A 26,992-nucleotide genomic window follows, 5' to 3' on the forward strand; every position below is an offset into this window, starting at 1 on the left:
TCTAGATTTCCATTTCTATCTTAGGTCCTGGTTTGCTCTCTGGAGTCACACAAAAAGCGGTAGATGCAATTCTGTGGGTTCTAAAAAATCATACAACCGTGTTAAGTGAAGAAACAAATTTAAGGATTCAATATTAGGTACCGGGGCTTGGAAGGGGCCCACACAAGTTAGGAGACCTAAAGCTTAAACCTAATTATCTTCATCGTAAATCTGCCTCTGCCCACAAAAAGAAACATAATTCCTCTTTCACATCAGAACTCTTTAATCAAGGACATTTGTTCCAAGCCTGCAAATCTCCTTCTCTTGTGCTGATATGCAAGAAAGTAAAGAACTTTCTAAATTGCTTTTTTCTGAATTGGTCCACACTGGTGGGGTCACTCGTGCCAAGGTATTCTGAGCAGAGTGGAGCAGAAGGAAGTCCAATTAAAACTCAGTTCTCTTGGAGACTGAAGGACCCCTGCATTCCAAAAATTCTCCATTGAGAAGAAAATACTCTCAGGGGAGTGGGTATCATAAAGAATTCATTTATCAGACACTGGATCTAGGAGAGCATTACCTATTCAAAAAAATGCACACAAGTAAAATAAATGAAAAACAAACCCAGTCATCAGGAAACACCACAAAGAGAGAGAATGTTGTAAGCAGACTGCGAAGAGTCTAAACTTCAAAAGCTAAAACACCTAAAACAATTTTCAAATCTATTAGGTAAAGATGATACTACGTTCCTCGAAGGGGAGTAATGAGTGTTACAGAACACAAGTTATATGAAAATGTTTTCAAGAGAGTACAACATGACATATAAGAGAATGTAAATACCACAGATGAAGGAACACAGTAACTGGGGAAGCAAATAGAAGATGAGGGTCTGCGAAGTGGAGCCATCACTTGTGCCTAATTTCGTGTGATTGGGTAGTTCCCTTTACCCAGCTAAATCTTTCCTGAGCCTGAATCTCATGTTTGAAAGTCCGCATTTTCTCTCTTTGCAAGTATCCCTGGAGGGAGTAAGATCTTAAACAAATTCACACTGAAGTATTAGCCATACAAACGAATTGAAGAACACCTTAAAAGAATGGGGAATGGCTGGGGGAAAGGTATGTAGAGAAGGGCCACAGAAGGGTGAACTGAAGACAAGTCACTTCTTTCTCCAAAGTTCTCAGGCTTTTCCCTACATCTGGAGACTCAGAGCAAAAGACCTAAGTATTCAAGTTCCGTGAATCCGTATTTCAGGCATCACCTTGTTCAGTATTATTTGGAACAGAGTCTACTGATCTGGTGGCCTCTGCTCCTTCTTTATACCGATAAGGAGAAAATTTGAGAAAGCCTTGGATGGCTCCAGGAAAGTTCATAATATTCGTAATAGAGAGGCAGAAATAAAAACATTTTGTCATTAGATTTGCCTAATAGTGAAACTATGATGAGACTAAGAGAGTCAAGGGAAGAAAAAGGAAGGAGCCAAGGCTCAGTATGTCTAAGAGGTGATGTGTATATGTCACCGGAAGATCTTGTTAAAAGGTTTAAGTCTAGGGTGGAGCCTGAGAGTCTGCGTTACCCACAAGCTTGCAATTTGTTGACACTGCTCATGGGTACACTTCGAGTAAGGAGGTCTTTCACTGGCTGCCCCACACCTGTGACTATTGACCCTACATCAGGGCCTGTGAAGGCATTGGAAGACATACAGTAGAAAGATCACTGCCAGTAACTCACTTGAACAACGATTCATTATTTCTGGCATCAGTTTTCTCATCTATAAAATGAGGTAATTAGACAGATGATGGGTTGGATCGTGTCCTACAAAAGACAGGTTGTAGTTCCAATCCCTAATACCTATGAATGTGACCTTAATTTGTCTTTGCATATGAAATCAAGTTAAGATGAGGTCGCTTGAGCAGACCCTAGACCAATATGATGGGTGTCCTTATAAGAAAAAGAAATTTGCCCCCCATGTTTATAGCAACATTATTTACAATAGCCAAGACATGAAAACAATCTAAGCATCCCTCCTGGATGAATGAATAAAGAGGGTGTGCTATAGAGCCTGGGTGGCTCAGTCGTTAAGCATCCAACTCTTGCTTTTGGCTCAGGTCATGATTTCATGGGTCATGGGATGGAGCCCTGTGTCAGGCTCTGTGCTCGGCGGGGAGTCTGCTTGAAGGTTCTGTCCCTCTGCCCCTCCCCCAACTCCCACGAGCACACAAGCATGCTCTCTCTTTCTCTCTTAAATGAATCTTAAAAAGAAAAGGTGTGGTATATATACAATGCAATATCATTCAACCATAAAAACATGAGGAAATTCTACCATTTGCAAAAGCATGGATGGAGCTTGAAGGTATTATGCTACATGAAATAAGTCAGAGAAAGACACATACTGTATTATCTCACTTACTTAGCCATTAATCCATTGATGGACCCTTGGGCTGCTTCTACCTTTTGGTTATTGTGAATAATGCCGCTATGAACAGCATTATTTTATTTATTTATTTATTTATTATTTATTTATTTATTTATTTTTATCTTTGTGATCCAGTTTTCACTGCTTTTGGTTATATATTCAGAAATGGAATTGCTGGATTATATGGTAACTCTATTTTTAAATTTTTGAGGAACGACTATCCTGCTTCCCATAGTGGCTGCACCATTTTACATTTCCACCAGCTGTGCACAAGGGTTCTAATTTCTCTACGTCCTCACCAACACTTGTTATTCTCTGATTTTTTTTTTAAATCATGGCCATCCTAATGGATGTGAAGTGGTATCTCATCACGGTTTGGACTTGCATTTCCTTAAGGATTAATGATGTTGATCAGATCATTGTCACAGACTACATCTGTATATATCGTATGCTCATTAATAAAGATTCATTATTATTTTATGCATGTGTCTTTAGCTCATATAGGAAAAAGAGAAATGTAACCAACTATGCTAAAAGTACAATGTTGTTTTATTTATCTATGTAGATGTAGTTTACCCTCATCAGTGTTACTTAGTTTTTCTTATGACTTTAAGTTTCCGTCCAGTTTCCTTTCATTGCAGCCTGAAGTACTGTCTTTAGCACTTATTTTTGGATAAATATACTGGTAATGAACTCTCTCAGCATTTTAATTTAATCTGTAATTGTCCTAGTTTCTCCATTATTCTTAAATCTTTCCCTCTCTCTTTTTTTCAGTAATCTCTACTCCCAACATGGGGCTTGAACTCAACCCTGAGATCAAAAGTCGCACTCTCTACTAACTGAGCCAGTCAGGTGCTCCTCTCCTTTATTCTTGAAGAATTCTTTCCAGATATGAAATTCTTGGCTGATACATTCCCCCCCCCCCAGAATCTTAACTGTTATCCCATAGCCTGATAACTTCCATTATTTCTAATTAGCTGTTGATGTTCTTTAAGATCCCTGTACCTCATGAGTTACTTATCTCTTACTGCTTTCAAAATTCTTTGTCTTTGGGTTTCTTAATTAAAAAAAAAAGATTTATTTACTTGACAGAGAGAGAGAGAGAGAAAGCGAGAGAGCACAAGCAGGAGGAGCAGCAGAGGAAGAGGGAGAAGCAGACTCTCTGCTGAGCAGGGAGCCTGACGCAGGGCTCGATTCTGAGCCCCTGGGATCATGACCTGAGCTGAAGGCAGAAGCTTAACCGACTGAGCCACCCAGGCACCCCTGTCTTTGGGTTTCAACAATTTGATTATAATGTATCTCAGTGTGTGTATCTTTTAGTTTTATCCTGCTTCAAGTTCGTTGAACTTTTTGGACATGTGTATTCATCTCTTTCCTCGGATTTGCAAAATGTTCCGCTGTTATGGTAATCCCCCCACCATCTGCAGGGGATATATTCCAAGACTAATTGATGTCTGAAACAGGTAGTACCAGACCCTCTACACACTACATCTTTTCCTATACATGCGTACTTACGACAAAGTTTAATTTACAAATTAGGCACAGTAAGAGATTAATAGTACCTAATAATAAGAAAACAATTATAATAATACACTGTCACATAAATGTGGTCTCTCTTGAAATATCTTATTGTACTGTACTCACCCTTCTTCTTGTAATGTTGAGATGAAGTGAGGTGAATAATGTAGGCATCGTGATGTAGCGTCAGGCTACTACTGACCCTCTGATGATACACCGGAAGGAGGATCGTCTGCTTCCAGACCACAGCTGACCACAGGTAACTAAAATTATGGAAAGTGAAACCATGGAGAAGGGGGTTCTACCATATTTCAAATATATTCTCTGCCAATTTTCTCTCTCTTCTCCATCTGAATTCCTTTAATATTTATGTTGGTCTGTTTTATGGTATACCACAGACACCTCAAAAAAATTTTTTAGGTTTTATTTATTCATTTGAGAGAGAGAGAGGCCATGAGTGGGGGAAAGCGGTAGGGAAAGAGGGAGAAGCAGACTCCCCACTGAGCAGGGAGCCCGATGCGGGACTAAGTCCCAGGACCCTGGGATCATGACCTGAGCTGAAGGCAGACGCTTAACTGACTGAGACACCCAGATGCTGCTCCCCTCATTTTTTTTTCTTTCTCCTCCTGACACTAAATAATTTCAATCATCTTATCTTCAAGTCACTGATCCTTTCTTCTGGCTACCTATACCTGCTATCGAACACCTCTAGTGGTTTTCAGTTATTTTACTTTGCAATTCCAGAATTAAAAAAAAAAATTTATTTAAGTGATCTCTACACCCAATGAGGGGCTCAAACTCAGGACCCCAAGATCAAGAGTCACATGCTCTGAATGAGCTAGTCAGATGCTCCTGTTTTGCTCCTTTCAATTCCCATTTTGTTCAAACATTGTTTTCCTGGCTTCCTTCAGTTCCTGTCCGTGGTTTCCTTTAGTTCATTGAACATATCTAAGACAGTTGGTTTCACATCTTTGACTAATAATTCTGTATGGGCTTCCCTGAAGATGATTTCTGTCAAATTCTTATTATTTTCCCCTGTGATTGGGCCCTATTTTCCTATTTCTTTGTAACTTTATAATTTTTGTTGAGAAGTGAACATTTTGAGTATTATGTTATGAGAACTCTGAAAACCCTAACTTCCCCACTCCTCAGGAATTACTGAGTCTTGCTTATTGAGATCCAGAGTGGTTCATTTGTTACTTTTCCAAAACGTTTTCGCCAAGTGTGTATTTCTTTTTGTATGTGGTCACTTACATTTCTATTCTGTTATTCTGTGGCAGCCAGTGACTGACAAATATTGCCTGAAGGGTCTGGCTCTCTAGAGCGGGAAGGGGAACCAAGTACTGTTCTTTAATCCCTTAGAAACAGTGTTAGCCCACTGGGGTTGGAACAATGGATACCGGCCTGTGTCCTGGCCCCTTGCTGAGCAAAAGCAGCAATCCTCAATCAGAACCCACAATCTAGGGGCGCCTGGGAGGCTCAGTCGTTGAGCTTTGAGCGTCTGCCTTTGGCCCAGGGCATGATCCCAGGATCCTAGGATCGAGCCCCACATCGGGCTCCCTGCTCTGCTGGGGTCCTGCTTCTTCCTCTCCCACTTCCCCTGCTTGTGTTCCCTCTCTTGCTGGCTGTGTCTCTCTCTGTCAAATAAATAAAATAAAAATCTTGAAAAAAAAAAAAAAAAGAACCCACAATCTCAATATTTGGATGATAAGGTCCTTATGGCCCACTCTGGCTCCAGCAAGTCACACCAGAACCACAGGCAGCCATCCTTACGACTGCCCATTGCAGGAATGGGGGATGGTAGTCGCTACCATGTGAAAGGCTGAAACTTACCAAACCTTACCAGTCTTGTCATCAGCAATCTCGTGGGTGCTGCAAATATTTCAACTCGATCCAGAATTCCAAAAACAGTTACTCCAGAGAATCTCTGCAAGCTAATTAGTTGTGTAAGTGGAAGGACAGATTCTTGGAACTTCCTACTCCACTATCTTCTAAGATGTTACTCCCACTTGGTTCTTTTAAAAAATATTTCCCTTGTCTCTGTTGTCCTCTACATCCGTGACTTACTTACTAGTTGTTTCACTGTCTTTTTCTTTCTTTCTTTCTTTTTTTTTAAGATTTTATTTATTTATGTGACAGAGAGACAGCCAGCGAGAGAGGGAACACAGCAGGGGGAGTGGGAGAGGAAGAAGCAGGCTCCTAGCGGAGCAGCCCGATGTGGGACTGGATCCCCGTACGCTGGGATCACGCCCTGAGCCGAAGGCAGACGCTTTAACGACTGCGCTACCCAGACGCCCTCACTGTCTTTTTCTTCTCCTCTCATCATCTTTGCCATTGCTGAGTCTGTTTCTCTTAAATGATTTTTCTCCACTAGGTCATATTTCCTTGCTTCTTCCTATCTATAGTTTTCTTTGGCTGCTGGACATGATAAATTTACTTTCTTGAACGGTATTCATTATTTTTTTTTAGAGAGGGACGGGGACATAGGAGCAGAGGGAGAGGGAGGGTAAGGGAGAGGGAGAGGGAGAGGACTCCACACCCAGTGCAGAGCTGGATGCAGGGATCCATCTCTTAACCCTGAGATCATGACCTGAGCCAAAATCAAGAGTCAGGTGCTTAAGTGACTGAGCCACCAGTTGCCCTTTGAATGGTATTTTTAAATTATTTTTTTAAAAGATTTTATTTATTTATTAGAGAGAGAGAGAGGCAGACAGAGGGAGAAGCAGGCTCCCTGCCGAGCAGGGAACCCAATGCGGGACTCGATCCCAGGACCCTGGGATCATGATCTGAGCCAAGGGCAGACGCTTAACCAACTGAGCCACCCAGGCATCCCAGAACGGTATTTTTAAAATAGATTTTATCTTTGGGGGGGGGGCGTTGCCTGGGTCTCAGTCAGTTAAGCTTCTGACTCTTGCTTTTGGCTGGAGTGGAGATCTAGGAGTTGTGATATCAAGCCCAGGAGGGGCTCCATGCTCAGCATGCAGGAGTCTGCTTGAGATTCTTTCCCCATCCCTCTCCTTCTTCCTCTACTCCTCCCCCCACTCGCAGGCTCTCTCTCTAAAATAAATAAAACCTGAAATAAATAAATAAATAAATAAACAAATAAATAAATAAATAAATGGACTTAGTATCTGTTAGGCAGTTAAGTAGCTTGTGACTTAGTTTAATCATTTTGAAGCTTGTTTTAAATCTTCTAAATGAGCCTAGAATAGCTTTGACCCTGCAGCTTGGTTAGCCTCATTTCTAAAGTTTGGCCTTTCTTGGGTTTTGGCTGACTACCTTACATTTTCAAAGAGGCTTCTCCACTCTACCTGAAAGAAACTTGAATTATTTTCATCCTTGGGGCCAGCCCTGGAAATATTCATCCTACAACTTGGTAATTGTCTTTCCTTAGAAGTTTGTCCGGCATCATGGGGTTTCACTATATTTGAAGATTATTATTCAGGCTAGGATACAAAGTGACTCCTATGTAAATTTATTGAAATCTTTATGTGGTTTACTCCTCCCTGGAACTTTGCTCCATACCTCTTAACAGCCCCAGCTTCCCAAAACTCTGACACCTCTCTCCCAGGTAGCAAGAATACCAGTCTTGTTTGGGCTCCATATTCCTGCATCCGTTTATAAATTACCTGGACAAAGAAAACCTAGCTTATCGTATGGCTCACCTCACTTATTTATCTTTTCTGAGGAATTACAGTCTTCTTCAACTTTTGTCCAATATTGCAAAAGTTGTTTACTGTATTTGTCCTATTTTCCAGTTGTTTACACCAGGAGGATGACTCTGGACCCTATTACTCCCTCATGGCCCAAATAGCTTTTTTGTTTTTTTGTTTTTTTTAATTTTTATTTTTTAAAGATTTTATTTATTTATTTGACAGAGAGAGACAGCCAGCCAGCGAGAGAGGGAACACAAGCAGGGGGAGTGGGAGAGGAAGAAGCAGGCTCCCAGAGGAGGAGCCTGATGTGGGACTTGATCCCAGGACTCTGGGATCATGCCCTGAGCCAGAAGGCAGACGCTTAAGGACTGAGCCACCCAGGTGCCCCGCAAATAGCTTTTTGTTGTTTAAATAGACCAAGTTGCAAAACACAAAGGACCTGAGTGAGCAGTTCACCAGAAAAGAAATACATGTGGCCAATAAACATATAAAAAGATATTCAATTTTGCAAATCATATTTAATATATCTTATTACATGAGAACATTTTTAAAAGAGTCATAATATCCACTAAGGGTGGAGACACAGATGCATTATTGATGAGATTATAAAAAGATATATATTTTTGGAAGCCAATTTTGACAGTATCAATAAAAACTTAAGATACACTTAATGTACCCAGCAATTCCACTCCTAGATACTTACTCAGAAATGAAAGCATGTGTTCACAAGAAGATTTGTAAAGGAATGTTCATAGCATTTTTAAAAAAAGATTTTATTTACTTATTTGAAAGAGAGAGAGAGTGTGAGCAGGGGGGAGAGGGAGAAGCAGGCTCCCCACTGAGCAGGGAGCCTGACATGGGGCTCGATCCCAGGACCCTGGATCATGACCTGAACAGAAGGCAGACACTTAACTGACTGAGCCACCCAGGTGTCCTGTTCATAGCATTTTTATTGATAAAATCCCACAAACTGAGAATGTCTCAAAGTCCAGCTACCATTAAAAGGAGGCGGATAAGCAAACTGTTATATTAATAAAACGGACTACTACTTACTAATAAAAAGAAAACAAGAAACTGATGAATCTCAGAAATTTTGAGTAAAATATGTATATAAATTACATGTATAAAAATTCTAGGACAGACTAATTTATGAGAATTCGGAATACTCACCGCTTCTGGTTATGTTGTAGGTTTTATTGTGTCCATTCCCATAAAAGATATTTTGAAGTCCTAATTGCCAGAATACCTGAGAATATAACTTTATTTGGAAATAGGGTCACTGCAGATGTAACTAGTTAAAAAAATGAGGTGCTACTGGAGGAGCATGGGTCTCTAATCCAATATGGCTGGCTTCCTGACAGAACGATGCCATGTTAAGATGGAAGATTGGAGTATTTGAAAACTAAGGAGGGTCCAAGGCCACCTGAAGCTAGGAAGGACACATGGAAGAGATCCTTCCCTAGCACCCTCAGGGGACGCCTGGACTTGCCAACCTTGAGTTTGGGTTCTGGACTCTAGAACTGTGAGACAATCGATTTCTGTCATTTTAAGGCACCCAGTTTGTGGTACTTTGTTACGGTAGCCCCAGGAAACTAATAAAGGGAGTGAAGGTGAAAGGCGGAAAGGGAAACTCCCCCCGGTGATGGAAATGTTCTCTATCAAATCCCTGTGTAGGTTTTTTTTTTTTTCCCCTTAAGATTTTAAGTAATCTCTACACCTAACGTGGCACTTGAACTTAAAATCCAGAGATCATGAGCCACATTCTCTACTGGCTGAGTCAGCCAGGCTCACCCTCCCCTTTTCTAATTGAAGTATAGTTGACAGACAACACATTAGTTTCAGGTATACAAAATAATGATTTGACATTTGTATACATTGTGAAATGATCACCTCAATGCCTACTTACCATCTGAGACCATATAGAGTTAAATTTTTTTTCCCTGTGATAAGAAGTTTGTAGATTTACTTTCTCACCGACTTTCAAATTTGCAATATTATTGACTAGAGTCACCATGATGTACCTTCACTTACTCATTTTATAACTTAAGTTTGAACCTGTTGATCCCCATAGGGGTTTGAGTTACATAAATGTATACATTTGTTAAAACTTACTGAATGGTAAGGCCGCCTGGGTGGCTCAGTCGGTCAAGCGTCTGCCTTCGGCTCAGGTCATGATCCCAGGGTGCTGGGAATGATCTCTGCATCAGGCTCCCTGCTCAGCAGAGACTGCTTCTCCTTCTCCCTCTGCCTCTTCCCCTTCACTTGTGCTCATGCTCTCTCTCTCAAATAATAAAATCTTAAAAAAAAAAAAAAAACACATACTGAATGGTAGACTTAATATTTGTCTTACCAATAAAAATGTTATGTCAAAAAGAGATAATTCTTGACTATTAGTGATATGCAAGCTGAAGTGCTCAGGGGTGAAGATACAGATGTGGGCAACATCATTTTATGAAATGCATAAAAGATGTATTGATGGAGAGAGGCTTAGGTAGATGGACAGACAAGTAATAAAGCAAATTTATCAGGATGGTAATTACAGAACCTGGAGGATGGATATATAGGTGTTAACTGTTCAATTCTTTCAACCTTCTCTATGTTTGAACATTTTTATAACACAATGTTGGGGGAAAATTTATATATAGTTGACCCATATGTACAAATATAATTTAAAGGGAATATATAAAAGGTTAAATGTGTAATTTTTAATAGCAAAAATATAAAAACTGTCTAAGTATTCGAGAGGAATTTTTAAATAATTGGTAGAAACCATATTTGATGGTATCAAAACTAATGACCAGTTGGCTAAATGAAAAACATTTATTTTTTATTTTTATTTTTTAAAGATTTTATTTATTTATTCGACAGAGATAGAGACAGCCAGCGAGAGAGGGAACACAAGCAGGGGGAGTGGGAGAGGAAGAAGCAGGCTCATAGCGGAGGAGCCTGATGTGGGGCTCGATCCCATAACGCCAGGATCACGCCCTGAGCCGAAGGCAGATGCTTAACCGCTGTGCCACCCAGGCGCCCCAAATGAAAAACATTTAAAGGAGAAATAAAAAAACACACGCATTTTGTTTTAGCTTAAGACAGATAAATATATATTCATTTGTAATTCTTTTTATGTAGGACCAGCATCTTTTTCTTTGGGTTTGAGCCCAATTATAGTCCCTTAATCTCTGTTGCAAAAAAAACAGACCCCAAGTGCATCATCTATTTTTTTCTCTTCGTTTTTCAAATACATCATTTGTTAGTCTCTCATAGTTGTCTTGCTCATACCTATTTTTAATCAGGTTTAAAGAATTTAATAAAGTTTTAATGACACCATAAGGCTTTTGCAAAAACCCAACCTTCTTGTTTCTCTCACATTTCACTGGCTTATATAACATATAATTAAGTGATATAATGACCATAAATTTGTGTGTATAGGTTAGCAAATAAACACAACTAATTTTAGTAAGCTTACAATTTAATTGGAACCAAAAGAGCTCTGGCATGATTAAGAGCAGTCAGTGGTGGCAAGGAGAGAACAAGACCGAAAAGCAGAGGGACGCCTGGGTGGCTCAGCTGGTTAAGCGTCTGCCTTCAGCTCAGGTCTGGGTCCTGGGATCGAGTCCCACATGGGCTCCTTGCTCAGTGGGGAGCTTGCATCTCCCTCCGCATTCCACTCCCCCTGCTTATTCTCTGACAAAAAAAAAAAAAAAAAAAAAAGACTGTAAAGCTGGGTGCCAGTCTGAGTGGGTTACTTGGATGGTGGTTAAGGGAGCTTTCAGTCACAGATTGAATGCTAATAGGGATTAGAGAAAAGCTTTTGCAGGCATACCCCAAACTCTGAAGTCATTAAGGAGAAGACTGATATGTTAATAAAATTATTAAAAAATGTCATGTCTCTGCAACCCCTCAAAAGAATAAAGTCAAACACCGTTAAGAAAAAGGGTTTGCAACATATAAATATATATTATTGTCAAGTGACAATTTAATTTCCAACATCTCATATGAATAAAACATTAAACAACCTGATATAAAAATAAGCAAAGGCCATCAATATGGAATTTAGGAAGGTCCCTTACTGGGACTAGATCTTATGTTAGGAATACCAGAAGAGGGGCTGGTGCTGGGAGAAGAGAGGAGTCAAGCAGTGGTCACAGTGAAGGAGTATTTCCTCATTCTTTAATCCTCTAAATCCCTTTTGGTTCCTTACTTAATAATCCCACCTCCTCCCCACATACAGCCACTAGTGAACCAGGAATTCTAGAGAAAAACTTTGCACTTAGCACCTCCCAGGTCCTTCTGATCACCCATTAATGAATATAACCATTGTTAGACAAGCCCAACAACAAAAAATAATCTTCAAAACTCCTACACTTTAAATTACTAAAGCACATCTTTATTTTGCAATTGAACAATTAAAAGTCACAGCTAGTTTCACGTTTGTACCTGAACAACTATTTTTCAATCAAAATGAAATATGGCCAACAAAATATGTGTAATAGCATTTCACGTAACATAAATCGCTCTTAGGACTAAAACAGTTTTAATGCAAATCGGCATTTTTATCCTGTCTGCTGTTAGTATTCATAGATTTTTTTTACATGAATAAACTGCAGGAATTCTAATTTTTCACTGAAATTAAGACAAACACACAAGGCCTTTCAAGCATACAGTAAGCCGCAGTGACAGATGCAGAGTATGACTTCAAATTATCCAGTGTTGACCAAATTCAAGCTTACACATTTTAAATGAAACCTAAGCTTCTCTGCCTCTTATTTATGGAAACAAACCATATGGAAAGAGCTATTTTTGTGAAATGGGGGAAGATAGTTTAAAAAATTAAGGGGCTAATTCCATTTTGCTACTAGTTCAGTACAATCAAACGTGAAATGACAGCAGAAATGCAAAATTATATTTTAATTATGAAATAAACTAGACTTTTAACTAAGTGACCTTTCGCCCTTCATATTTACATATAGCACCTGTTACAAGAAAAAAAAAATCCCAAATTAATACACCCTCTACATAGAAATAATTATTTGTAAAACTACTTAAAAATATCACTGATGAGTATATAGTAAATTATCTGTCCTAAAATTAAGCCTACACTGTAGAAAATAAAGACTAGCTTTTCTCATTTGAAAAGATTACAATATGGATCATAACTGCAATGTCCTGATGCTCTGAGAACACTGGGTGGACAGTTTTTATTTTTTTTAAGCACATATATTCTAATGATAGAAAATGAAACAGCTTAATGTAAACTGTTTTTAGTGTCTTAAATCCTGCCCCTTGACATGTATATAAAGTGTCAGGACTTTGCCCTCTTCAACTTACTTGTGGCGCAGTATTGACTTAACCCCTACCTACGACTTAAAACCAAACAAATGGATTTCCAAGTATTCATGTAATGTACAAAAAATGCAAAGCAGAAATGATAACTGTAAACCAAACCTGGTTGAAGCAAGCTGAGAGAACTCAGAGTCCAGCAAGACAATCAACTGGGTAGTCTTTACTGTACTAAATAAATTACAGAAAAGTGGCAAAGCTACAATCACCCAAGTTACCTTTTAAATATCAAAAGATTAAGAGATCACTGTAAAGCATTTTACTTGGGTCCAATCCAATGAGCTCTACATACTAATAAAGTTTTTCCCGTATTTACAAAACTCCTAGATTTTATTTTTAAATGTATAAATTAAGTCAGTAGTAAGCATGAAATAAAGTGCTACTATTTAAAATTCAAGAAATCATTTCAGCATTGAAATTTGACCTATTCTACAGGATACAAGAAAGACTGGATGATCTTGTGAACTCACCAAAGGGTTGGAAAAGATGGGTGCCATAGAATTCCAGAACTGGACTGAAAATTTCCATGCCAGGGAAGGCAAGAAATTGCAACACAACAACTCAGGAGCAAAAACCAAAAAGCTGCTTTTAAATAAAAGGTAAAATGGGCTCAATTGTGACTACAGTGTATTTGGGGACATCAAACATCAGCACCTATTTGGGTTTAAGATTGTAAACCGGGCTGATCCTCCTTGATGACTTTATGGTGATAACTTCATTTAGCAAGATGGCACAAGTAATACTTACTAAATTTTGGAAACTCTCAGGGTTGAGGGGGCCTGATAGTAATCTCTCAACAACAGTTAAAAAAAAAATCTAGTAAAGAAAAATACCAGCTTGTAGTTGTTTGGGGTATTTACTTCACAAAGACTACTATAAAATGAAATTAATGACTTTTAAAAGTTGGAGGGATGGTAGCAGGAGTCAAAATAATGAAGGCCCCATTGAGTCAAGTTTAACAAGTGATAATTAATAAATAAATACTACCCTTTAAAGAGACTGTTGAACAAATTAATCATGCCTAAACAATGGTTAAAAATGTAGGGTTTTTGCTGTTGTTCGGCTGAATAAACCCTGAAGCCTCTAAGACACCACTGTCACAAGTCAAAACTGGGCTCAGTGGTCTTATCCGTCCAAGATACAGATAATAAAAAGGCAAAACTATTTGTCAGGGGCCTCTGCACATATTTACTGTAGTAAATCTGAGGCACAGATTTCTGGCTTCACCAAAGTCACACTCACAGCGATGTCCTCATTTGTGGCTGCCACAGTTGACAATGCCTGAGAACGCTCCCTCATGGTAAACACACGCAGCAGAATGTTTACCCTCACACGAAAACACCCTTCCATACTCCAGAAGTCTACAATTATTTTACACTTAAAAATAGTAAGCACAAATTTTCTTGAAATTTTCTGTTCTAAAGCTAAAACAAAACAAAGTGAAAAAGAATGTACATTATATTTGAAATATGCTTCAGTAATGATTGCTCTTGTTTATAATGAATATTACATTTTTCTTCTAAAATTGCATTTATATAATGAAGTAGAATACACTCTTCCTTTCCTTGTTTTCAATCCCTTGCTGACTTTTTTAAACAAAGAGTATCCTTAGAATCAAGTCATAATTCTAACAACATTTCAAAGATACATTCATTTTTTTTACAGCATGAAAGACATACAAATATCATTTTTTTTACACAATGAAGTAAAAGAAGTTAACAGTTTCAATCTCTTGTCCATAGAAAAATATTTTCTCTATCATTTACACAACAATAAGTAGGAAAATTCTACAGTGCTTAACTGAAACTTCTATGAGCACAAGGCTTTTAAAACACTTTCATTCTTTTACTGGAAATTTTAAAAGGTTTCAGGAAGTTAAACATTAGGACTTCCAACTAAAATTGTACTCTTTAACTTGCAGTATTGCTAATACCTCTTACTTTGCAAATAAAAAAAAATTGGTTTTCTCCTTTATGCATTGAAACACATCTAGTCAATGTTGATGGATTGCACCCCAGTAGATATTACTTCTGGCTGCCCATTTAGCTTGGATTGCTAAAATAAAAATAACAATGACTATAAAACTTCAGAAATCAACAGTAAACTGCAGTAGAAAAACATACAAATAAGTAGCAGCAAATTTAGAAATGGACACGGAAATAACTATTTGGTGTCTACCCAGGACAACTTCACCAAGATTAAAACGTCTAGTTTCTGGCTGATAGAGGACTTGTTTTTGATAACACTCAAAGGCTTACTGTACTAATTGCTACTCAGAAATATTAAGTCAGAAAAAAAAATGAAGTCAAGATATAATAAAAAATTATGTTAATAGTTGTAGATATTGTAAAGTAAGCTGAACCCCAACAATACATTTTAGGGATTAATTTCATGGGCTCTTTATAAAATTGCTGAACTTATCTGTTAGCAGATAGCTCTCAAAAATGTTTTTATTGTTATGTAAATTCCTTAGTAGCTATACAATTCACTAAGAATTTTATAAAACAGTTGCTATAACTTATGTTGTGATCACACTGAGACACCGATAAATCTTGGCCAACAGATCAGTAATTCTGATATTTAAGAAAAATCCAGTGGGTTTTAATAACGTAACTGTTTTACTTGGAGGAAACAACACACACACACACACACACACACACACACACACACACAAATGACTACAGAAATTGTGGTTGGACAGCTAAAGCAAATGCGGGAAGTAAGCAATGATAATATAGTTACTTTGTTGATGTGGCATAAAAGCCAGCTGTGACATAATTCATCTTTTTCATGTCATATTATTAAGAGATGTTTATTCCAACAAATATTTACCATAATGTATTTACTCTAAGTGACTTAAATGTAAATTCACCTAAACTACAAAATAAGAGATGTAAACATATCCCACCTTATTGTGGTATAAATAATTTTTATGAATTCAAAACTACTTTGGCAACCTTACTATCAGAGTATCTTAAATATTCAAACCACAGGTATTAAATAGAACATTGTTAAAAATTCTTGTTTCTTTCTTTCTTGCTGATAAGATTATAAAATAAGTAATGCTTTTAATTCTACTACATGTTCACATTCTGAACATAAATCATTTAAGTGGACATATATTCTAAATTCTAGTTCTATGTTTTAAGTGCTTTTAAAAATTAGTCTTCTAATTTACATTTCAGAATGTTTTCATACTGCATGTGTTATCAGCCTAAATACTTTACAAAAGCTTATGTTCTATCAGGGAAGCATGACTAGCAAACTGAGTCAGGGTCCTAATTAGGATCACCTTTTAAAGCCTACTTATTTTCTAAATTAAGTGACATCTTCTAAGGTCATCGTAGTTATTACATGAAAACACTGCCTGAGTATAATTCTTGAGCTGAAACAGACAAAAATTCACAAGAATTTATGATATTCATATATGTTGCCTAAAATAATAGGAGAAGGTGAGATTAGATAAAATCATTCAAGTTCCTTTCAGCTCTTAAGTTAGAGTATTTCTAGTGGAGACAGGAGACTTTTGCTCAAATACCTGATTAGACCTGATCAGATCTGCCAACAGATTATAAACGACTCTATAGTTAAAATAATCCTTTACCCCTGCTAGCATCAGCCTTTACGAAACACACAAATATATAAACACACAAAAGTGTGTGTCTTAATGGCTTACCATACCTTTGAAAGTTTGAAGTCAGTTTTTATATATAAATTTTCTCTTTACTCTTCATCAAAATGATCAACCCCTTCCCCCTTCCTACTTGTGCTAGCAGGCCACACAAAGGAAGTTTTTCTTACACTGTTTACTCAGCCTCTATTTTGAACGGATGCACTTGTTTAACAAATACTACCAGTTCTTCTTGTGAATGTGAAGTCTACTCTTCATGCTATGTACACAGCGCTGACACAAATCTGATGCTCAATAAAGCATCTGAAATGAACATGGTAAAACCATTTTAAATCAGAGAGGAAAGGTTTTCACAAACATTTCTTAGCATTTACAAAGCCCCTTGATTCACCAATACCTATTTCCACTTGTAAGAATAACAGTCAGCATTGACTTCTAGAGTGTGTGTGTGTGGGGGGGTGAGCGAACAGGGGAGTTATGGGAGGAGGGGGAGAGTAGTTTAGATACAAGAAGTTTGACATTTTATTACACCATATTACACTGATATGAATGGAATCTAGAACTACTTGGCATATTAAAGCTAGGATTATTCCTAGAACTCTACTTAGATTGATAAACAGGTTAAAAAATTCCTAGGTGTAATGGATAAAGTCTTACCTGTTGGGTGAACAGAGAAGCATAATTAGCATATCCATTTTAAGAAGCTGTGAAGGATAATTTTAAATTTAAGATCCTAATATGTCTTTAAAAAAGCATCTTTTCTGTACATACAAATACTGACAGAGGGTAGCTCCCAGATGAAAATTCCTATTATGAGAAATGTAAATGTAATTCTAAACTTCTAATATTTATCATTTAAAGACTGGAATTAATGATTAAAAAAGGCAACAGTGCTCATTGCCAACAAATTACTAGTTTATCTCAGAAGTGTAAACAAAACTGTAAGTTAAAGAACATACCAACCATGACATTTATCTGTTTCTATCTATACAAGTGTTTCATCTTTTTAATTTATGGTTGTCATATTCTGTCCACACAATTAAAACAGATTTTAATTCAGGTAAAAACTGTCAAAACAGTTATTAATTATGTAGACCCCCAACAGGATTTCACTTGTTCACTTTTCAACTTATCATGATGTCATATAGCGGCCTAAATTATACTTATCTGTTGGTAGAGAATGGAATGTTCAAATAAGACTATAGTTATTTACTAATTTATACTTTCTTGGCTGTGAAATCCAAAGATAGGAGAATTTCTCTCTGACATAAAGGTTATATTACTTTTCTCTTTAAAAAATCAAAGTATTTGATTATAATAATTTATTTGATATCTTGGCTATTAATGTTTAGGGCTTAACTTCCTAAAATTTATTATTATGGATTCTGAATATTTGAAATAACATCATTTCAATTACACTGAAGATTTTTAAATGTACATTCTCCCCCCCTCATACTAAATGGCATTCCAAAACTATTCAACTCTAAGTTTTATCAAGACTCCACAGAAGTATTAGGAAACTACTAGGAAATGAATCTGTTTTAACCATAATCCATATAATTGTGTAACATAACATTTCAATAGGTGAGCAAATTTCCACTGATATTAAAACTGGGCAATTTTAAAGTTCTATCTCTCTAGACTTAAAAAAAATCCTGAAGAGGAAAATATACACATCCTTAAAGGGAATCAGATCCTCCATCAGGCTGGACACTCAAAACTCCACATGAACATGCTTATAACTTAGTAAGTATATATAAACTGGATTAATTTAATTGTATGCAAAAAATGACAGCAAAACCCTCATTTCAGTTACTGAGGGATTACATTTAGAAGTAAGTCAATAACATTTCATTCCTTGTTTGAAGTATCCCAACCAACAGACCAGTGTGAACAAAGCTTGAAATGAATGCTTTAGAGTAACAATTTAGACACTGAGAGAAATAAATCACAATGAATTGCTCTAACTTTAGCTGAAAATATGAATATGTTTAACTTTAATGTGCATATTAGGTGCCATTTCTAAAGTCAGGGATAAAATAAATAGAAAATTTGAATAATAAAGCATCTTTCGACTTGAGCTGCTACATTGTAACCCTTGTCCCTCAGGAAAGGCATGAGCAGATTTTCGACAATTTCATAGCAGCAGCGCGCTCACTCAGTAGAACACAAATTATCTTTGCTTCTTGTGGCAAAATACAGGAAAATTGAGTAAGAAATAGAATTTCCATACCCTTTTTTGACTGCATAACTCTTCATACAAGAAGCTATGTTTTAAAATGTGAACTGATTCAAAATGCATAAAAATGTAAATGTACAATATACATACCTCCTAGTGGGGTCAAATGAGTGCCTTTTCATTAGACATACAAAGACGTCTCAAGGCACTTAAGGGGTTAAGACACAATGCATGCATTCCTTTACATCAAGTATGTGAAATCACATGATTTGGAATAAGCCAACCTTATGATAAATATAAGTTACATTATTAAATTCAAGAAAATTTGTAGATTCATATTTATACTTTCTAGAAGATGCTGGTAAATGGACAATGTGCAGCATTTCCTGGGAAAAGCAAATTCCATCTTTCTTCTCATGAACAGCAGGTCTCTACAGGGGGAGTACAGGGAAAGATGTGCTGCATCCATAGGCAGTGTATTGGCTAATATTGAGAATGATATTGCTAAAATTTAAAAAATAAAAATCTGGTTAACCAGTATAGTAATAAGTACATGAATCACTGGGTAACACCAGAGCTGACTCCTGATGTTTACTTCTTTTTGCTTTCAAGATACAGGTGTATAACAGAGATGATGAGAATTCTGAGCCTTGTTTGTGGCAATTCTACCAGAAGGGGACTGCATGGCGCCACCACCAATTTCATAAATTACCCTGAACATACTCAGTTATTCACTATTTGTTCGGGGCAAAGCATGAAATAGTCTTCAAACACGTGAATTACAGATTTTGAGAGAGTGACATTTTCTTAAACATAAAGTGCAACAGTGCTGAAGTTTTCAGTTTTTGTTAGTTCTTCATTTGTTTTGTCTAAATGCCATTTCCTGCACGCAGAATTATGGCACAGTGAATATAACAGAAAGCAGTTTTCTGACACATGTCCCAGACTTTTGCTTTCTTATTTATTTGATGATGTCGTTAAGGGTTTAACAAATCCTTCTTCATAAACTTTCAAAATAGCTTCACATACAAATCTGTATTGACTCTGAAAAATAGAAAGAATAGAATTGATCAGAAAACTAGAGAACAACAACAAAAAAAGAAAAACATCTCACTCGGCTTGCTTATAAAAGAAAGGCAAAGTAAAACTGCACAAAGATACCATTTTTCACCAAGAGAATGGCAAAAAATAAAAAAGTCTGACAACATATTTTGTTGGTAACACACTCATACATTGCTAGTAGGGATGTAAAATACTACAATTTGGCAGCATCTAATAAAATTACGCTAATTTACCTTTCACCCAGCAATCCCATCTAGGAATCTATCCAAAGATAAACTAGAAAAAGAAATTGAAAACATACATTCATAAATAAGGCTATTTGTTGCTAGAGTATTTATAACAACGAAGGGTAGGGACAATCCAAATGGCTACCAGGAGGGCCTGGGTGAGTAATAAGTGGCACATTCTCACATGGGAATATGTGGAGGAAGGTTGGGAGGGGAAGGATCACTGTAAAATAATTCCAGAATATCTTGCTGTTTTTTTTTAAAGGTTTTTAAAAGGTTTCTTACTTAGAGAGAGAGAGAGAAGAGAGAGCATGAGCAGGGGGAGGGTAAGAGGGAGAAGCACACTCCCCGCTGAACAGGGAGCCTGATGCAGGGTTCGATCCCAGGACCCTGAGATCATGACCTGAGCCGAAGGCAGACGCTTAACTGACTGATCTACCCAGGCGTCCCCCAGAATATCTTGTTCAGTCAAAACAGCATGGCAGAGAAAAGTGCACACACTATATTCTCTTTATAAAAGAAAAGGGCGGAGGAATACAAATATCTATCTCAATATATAGGTTATAAAAAAGGGAAGGACAAATCATTAAAACATGGTTTCCTATAAAGGGACAGACAGAATGGAGTGCAGGAGAGGGGCAGAGACTAGACTTCATTGAATATATTTCCTTCTCTCATAGATTTTACTTTGGAACCACATAAATATACCCCATAATTAGAACATTAATTTAAAAAATCTCCATAAGTTGAAAATGACATGAAATGAATCAATGTGTCTATCTAGTTGACAGCATAAGCACACAGAGAGGAGCTATTTATATGAGCATCTCGTAGAATATATCCAAAAAGTGGAAAAAACTGAAAATTCTTTTTAGTGACTATTTTGTTCGTGGCATTAGTGTTAGTTTTGTTATTCTGAGACTGTTATGTCATGTGTAATAAAACAAATGAGTATTTGTGATAGTCTAAATCCTCCACTGCTGGTATTGTAGAGAAATATTATTCTTGTTAAAGATGAATGGGCATAACATATATAAAGTAGACCACATTAACTAAAAACACTGTGGTCCTAAATTTGTATTGGAAGCATTAGTATTAACTCATAAGTTTGTTTTCTTAACTCTGGCAATAAGATTTCTAGAGACAAATACTAACACCAACCGAACGGCAATAAAAACACCTACTACTGCTCCGAAGGTGGTCCCTAAAGTAATTTCTCAAAAACAAAAAACCAAAAACCAGTACTTTTTTGGGGAAATTATGGATTCTAAAACTGGTGATGAGGGAGAAAAAGTACAAGCTGAGGCCTGGATATCTTTACTAATAGCAAAGAAGCTATCCGTTACTAGGGTCTTGACAAAAAAAGCTTAGGAGCAAGCCTGAATAGGTTCCTGCTGGCCCAAAGTGGAACAGTTTAGGCATCGTTAAAAAAAATAACTAGAGTGGATTGAAACATATCACATATGTTTAAATCCATAATTTCAGAATAATATCAAAACAAACAAAAGTATGAGGTCACCAATGGAAGAGGCAAGTGAACCAACTCCTTATATTGAAAAATTATAAAGGGAAAGCATTAAGTGTTTATCTTGCTTTTCCTATACTGCCTTATGTACCACTGCCTGTTGGTTAACCAACATCAGATGAAAAGTTTCTCTTTAAAGAAAGAAGTACTACAGGAAAGAAAGAAAGAAAGAAAGAAAGAAAGAAAGAAAGAAAGAAAGAGAGAGAGAGAGAGAGAGAAAGAAAGAAAGAAAGAAAGAAAGGAAGGAAGGGAGGGAGGGAGGAAGGAAGGAAGGAAGGAAGGAAGGAAGGAAGGAAGAATAACAGACTATCACCACGCTTCAAGCCCCATAAGTTAATGATGCAGGCACTCCCACCCAAAGCTACTAACATCATAAAAAGAAAGACAACCAGACATTAAGTGTCTCTTGAAAGAACAGAATATCACCTAATTTGTTGAGGTTTACAGACCCATTTACCACTTTTAGGAAATACAGAGAATACTCAGTTTGTTCATGAAATAAGCTGCAAGAAAAAAAAGAGATGCAGGAAGAAGTGATAGTTTAAAAGAGATTTAGGAGACATAAACCAATCAGTATTTGTGAATTGCATCTGAATCCTAACTTGTTATACAAACAGTAAAAACAAAACCAAAAACTCATTATGTATGATATAATCCAAAATATGATTTCTGGGTATGTATGTATGTATATATATATAAAAGAATTGAAAACAAGATCTCAAAGAGACATTCATACATCAGGGATCATAGCAGAATTATTCACAATAACCAAAGGGTGGCAACAACCCAAATGTCCGTTGGCAGATGAAAGGATAAACAAAATGTGGTCTATACACAACGAAGTATTTTTCAGCCTTAAAGAAAGTAAATTCTTACACATGCTACAACACGGATGAACCTTGAAAATATTATGCTGAGATAAGCCAGTCACAGAAAAACAAAAACTGTATGAATCTACTTATATGAGGCACCTAGAGTAGTCAAATTCATAGAAACAGAAAGTAGAATGCTGGTTGCCGGGGGATGGGAAGAGAGGGATATGGAAAATTATTGTTTAATGGGTAAAGAGTTTTAGTTTTGCAAGATGAAAAAGTGGTGGAGGTAGGTTACCCAACAGTGTGAATATACTTAACACTACTGAACTGTATACTTAAAAATGGCTAAGATGGTACATTTTATGCTGTGTATTTTACTATAATTAAAAATGCATTATGTGTGAATATAGAGACAAAAACCTCAAGAAAATACTAGCGAATCAAACCAAGCATCATATAAAAAAACTGTATACTACGTCCAAGTAAAATTTATCCCAGGAATGCAGGTTAGTCTAACATCGAAATTAATATAATATACAACAACGAAAGACTAAAAGACGAAAACCACAATCATTTCAATAGATATAGAAAAAGCATTTGACAAAACCGAACACCTTTTCATGATAAAAATACTCAACAAACTTGTAACAGAGCGAACTTTCTCAACCTGATAAAAAGCACGCCTAAGAAGATACTTAGTAAGTGAAAAACTGGAAGCTATCTCCCTAAGACCAGGAACAAGACAAGATGTTTGGCTTACCACTTTATTTAACATCATACTGGAGGTTTTATTTAACATCATACTGGAGGTTCATCCAAAAATGAAATTAAGAAAACATTTTCCCTTAAAATAGCACCAAAAAGACTAAAAAACTTAAGAATAAATTTGATAAAAAAACTGCAAGACTTGCACACTGAAAACTGTAACACATCACTCAAAAAAATTTAAGAAGACATAAGTAAATGGAAAGACATTTTGTATTCTTGGTTTGGAAGACGAAATTCATTAAGATAGCAACACTCTCCAAAAAGGATAGATTTAATGCAATCCATATCTTGCTTTTTTTGCAGAGAGAACAAACTAATTCTACAATTCATATGGAAATGCAAGGGACTCTGAATAGCCAGAATAGTCTTGAAAAAGAGGAAAAGAGTTGGGAGAATCATACTTCCTGACTTCAAATTTTATTACAAATTTGACAGTAATCAAGACAATATGGTACTAGTATAAGAAAAGGCATACACATCAATGGAAGAGTTGCAAGTCCAGAAATAAACCCTTACATTTGTGGTCAACTGATTTTTGACAAGCGGCACAGAGACACAACAGAATGGTCTTTTCAACAAATGGAGTCGAGACAACTGGATGTCCACATGGAGAAGAATAAAACTGGAACCCTACCTCAAACTATATGTAAAAATTAACTCAAAATAAACCGGACGTATGATGTGACACCAAGGCTATGAAACTCTTGGAAGAAAACAAAGGAATAAGCCTTTGCGACCTTGTGTTTAGGCAATGATTTCTTAGATATGACACCAAAAATACATGTGATTAAAAAAATATATAAACTAGACTTCATCACAATTAAAAACTTCTGTGCTACAAATGACCTAAGAAAGTGAAAGAACAGCATGGAAGAAAACATTTGCAAAACAGAGATCTACAAGACACTTGTATTCAGAGAATATAAAGAAGTCAACATAAAGAAGTCTTACAAGTCAACAATAAAATGACCAAAAAAACCAAAAACCAAAAAAACAAATTGGAAAAAGGTCAAGGAGCACCTGGCTGGCTCAGTTGGTAGAGCATGTGACTCTTGATCTTGGAGTTTTTAAGTTTGAGCCCCACATTGGATATAGAGATTACTTAAAAATAACATCTTTTTTTTTTTTTTTTAAGATTTTATTTATTTAGAGAGAGAGAGAGAGAGAGAGCACAAACAGGGGGAGCAGCAGGGAGAGGAAGAAGCAGGCTCCCCACTGAGCAGGGAGCCCGATGCAGGACTTGATCCCAGGACCCTGGGATCATGACCTAAGCCAAAGGCAGAAGCTTCACCAACTGAGCCACCCAAGTATCCCAAAAATAAAATCTTCCAAAAAAAGAGGCAAAAGATTTGGACAGTTTCCAAGATACACAGATGAATGGCCAATAAACACATGAAAAAATGCTTGATATCGTTAGTTATTAAGGAAATGCAAATCAAAACCATAACAAGATACAATTTTATGTTCAGTAGGATGGCTAAAATAGAATAGGGGTGCCTGGCTGGCTCAGTCAGTGGAACATGTGACTCTTGATCTCTGGGTTATGAGTTCAAGCCCCATGGTGACATAGAGATTAAAGTTCAAAAAAAAAAAAGACATAATAACACATGTTGACAACAACATGGAGAAAATGGAACCTACATGCACTGTCAGCGGAACTGTAAAATGGTATAGACACTTTGGAAACAGTCTGGCAGTTCCTCAAAAGTTTTAACAGGGTTACCATATGACCCAGCAATTCCTTTTCTGGGTATATACCCAAGAAAAATGAAAACATATTCACATAAAAACATATACACAAATGTTTATGGTACCATTATTCATAATACCAAAGAAGTTGAAATGATTTAAATGCCCATAAATAGATGAATGGATAAATAAAATACAATGGAATATTATTCAGCAACACCCCAAAAAAAGAGAGAGAGAAATGAAGTACTGATACAAGCTACAGAATGGATAAATCGTTAATATTATGTTAATTAAAGAAGCCAATTACATAGAATACCAAATTGTATGATTTCATGTATATGAAAGGTCCAGAACAGGTAAGCCTGAGACAGAAAGTAGATTAGTGGTTGCCTTATTAGGACTGGGTGGAGGGGAGGTTGGAGACTGTATGAGGGAAAATAGGTATGGGGTTTCTTTTTGAAGTGATGAAATGTTCTAAAATTAGATAGTGATGGCTGCAAAACTCCGCGATATACTAAAAACCACTGAATTGTACACTTTAAAAGAGTGAATTTTGTGGTATGTGAATTATATTTCAATAAAGCTGTTCTAAAATAAAAAAAGATACAATTTATATGAGACAAATGGAAATCTGACTATAGATTATTTGATAACATTAAGAAATTGTTAATTATACTTACATGTGATAATGGCTTATGATTTTTTTTTAGAAGAAAAACCACTTCTTATCTTTTAGAGATACACACTGAGATATTTATAGACAAAATGATCTGATGTTTAGGATTTGCTTCAAATACCAGGAGAGTAGGTGACAGTATAGATGAAACAATATGGCACATGTTGTTGGGTCTCAGTACCCAACATAGTGTTCGTTTTATTGTATTGTCTACTTTTGTGTATGTTTGAAATTTTCTATAATTAAAAGCTAAAAAAAAAATGACAGGCATTTATTAGGTCATATAGGTTAATTCACTTCAGTAACCTCAATGCCACCAACACTGCTAACATTTCACCATGCCTTAATATAAAAAATAATCTTAACATCAAATTTCCATGATTCCTCTTTTGATTCCTGGAATATAATTCAGAGTCTGTGTAGAATACAATAAGCTAGTAGCTTGATTTCCATGACTTTTGTTGTTGTTGTTGCAATTCAAATTCTTATGTTAAAAAGAAGGTGATTTCACCACAGCTGTTTCATCAAGAACAGGTCTACCAAGATTCTCCAGTTCAGGGATGCTATTGTTCTTGGCGTCCCACCTGACTAACAGAGGGAAAGTTCTCCTCTGTACTTGTTTAAGCACTCAAGAATTAATATAAGGTGGTACTAGCAAACAGTTTCTGTAAAAGACCAGTTAGTAAATATTTTAGGTTTTGCAAATCCTATGGTGCCTGTTACAACTTCTCAACTCTGGTATTTTAGTTTGAGAGCAGTCACAGACAATATGGGCATGGCTGTATTCCAATAAAACTTTATTTACAAAAACAAGTACAGGCCAGATTTGGCGTATAGGCAATATTCGCCAACCACAGTGCTAGGGATTATTGGCTCCTGTCACGGAATTAAAAAGACAAAAATATGGTTTGCCATATACATGGATAACAGAAATCATCATATTGAGAATACACATATGAAACATGAAGTGCAATACTTACAGGTGTTTGGATCATCATGGCTCGCTGATCTCTCATTGTTCTTACAATGTCTAGTGGATAAACTGGTTGATTGCATTCAATGAGACACATGGCTGTTTCCATAGTAATAAGAACCCCAGTTCTTCCAATTCCAGCACTAAAAAAGACAAGGGACAGTTTCATTGATACTATTCTGTTAAACTTCTTGTGGCTTTTGTGCAGTAAATTAGAGTACTGAGATATAATACAGTAGAAGAATAATTTGATTTTAATTAAAAGTTTTATATTACAAAAGTAAAAAACCAACTAAAAAATACTTTGAAAATTGAAAAACATTTTACACTTAATACAGATTAAATGGTTTGTATCTACCCCTTACTTTAAAAGAAGTACATTTCAGTTTTTAAAATCTGAACAAGGTATATAAGCTTATTGGAGCAGCCTCCCTTTAAAATGCAAAATTAGGGGCGCCTGGGTGGCACAGCAGTTAAGCGTCTGCCTTCGGCTCAGGGCGTGATCCTGGCCGTTATGGGATCGAGCCCCACATCAGGCTCC

The 26,992-nt window shown here is 36.6% G+C and overlaps 2 protein-coding genes across 15 annotated transcripts in view; both read right to left on the minus strand.

The window, feature by feature from the left end:
- EPB41L5 (erythrocyte membrane protein band 4.1 like 5) overlaps positions 1–9,851 on the minus strand; it is a 156,415-nt gene extending 146,564 nt beyond the window's left edge. For 3 of the 6 annotated variants that reach the window (XM_057317191.1, XM_057317189.1, XM_057317188.1), the window contains exons 1-2: positions 9,676–9,851; positions 4,034–4,170 (exon numbers count right to left, since the gene is read on the minus strand). In XM_057317191.1, coding sequence (XP_057173174.1) covers positions 4,034–4,170; positions 9,676–9,767 — 229 coding nt within the window. In that variant the 5' untranslated portion in view covers positions 9,768–9,851. The remainder of the gene's footprint in view (positions 1–4,033; positions 4,171–9,675) is intronic. The other 3 variants (XM_057317195.1, XM_057317205.1, XM_057317198.1) reach the window with 3 other exon arrangements.
- Positions 9,852–11,928: 2,077 nt separating this feature from the next.
- PTPN4 (protein tyrosine phosphatase non-receptor type 4) overlaps positions 11,929–26,992 on the minus strand; it is a 207,466-nt gene continuing 192,402 nt past the window's right edge. For all 9 annotated transcript variants that reach the window (XM_026510144.4, XM_026510145.4, XM_044388278.3 and 6 more), the window contains 2 exons: positions 26,459–26,594; positions 11,929–19,757 (listed from right to left, as the gene is read on the minus strand). In XM_026510144.4, the coding sequence (XP_026365929.1) occupies positions 19,671–19,757; positions 26,459–26,594 (223 nt within the window). In that variant the 3' untranslated portion in view covers positions 11,929–19,670. The remainder of the gene's footprint in view (positions 19,758–26,458; positions 26,595–26,992) is intronic.

This window comes from Ursus arctos, unplaced genomic scaffold, assembly GCF_023065955.2.
Source record: "Ursus arctos isolate Adak ecotype North America unplaced genomic scaffold, UrsArc2.0 scaffold_1, whole genome shotgun sequence".
Classification (NCBI taxonomy): domain Eukaryota; kingdom Metazoa; phylum Chordata; class Mammalia; order Carnivora; family Ursidae; genus Ursus; species Ursus arctos.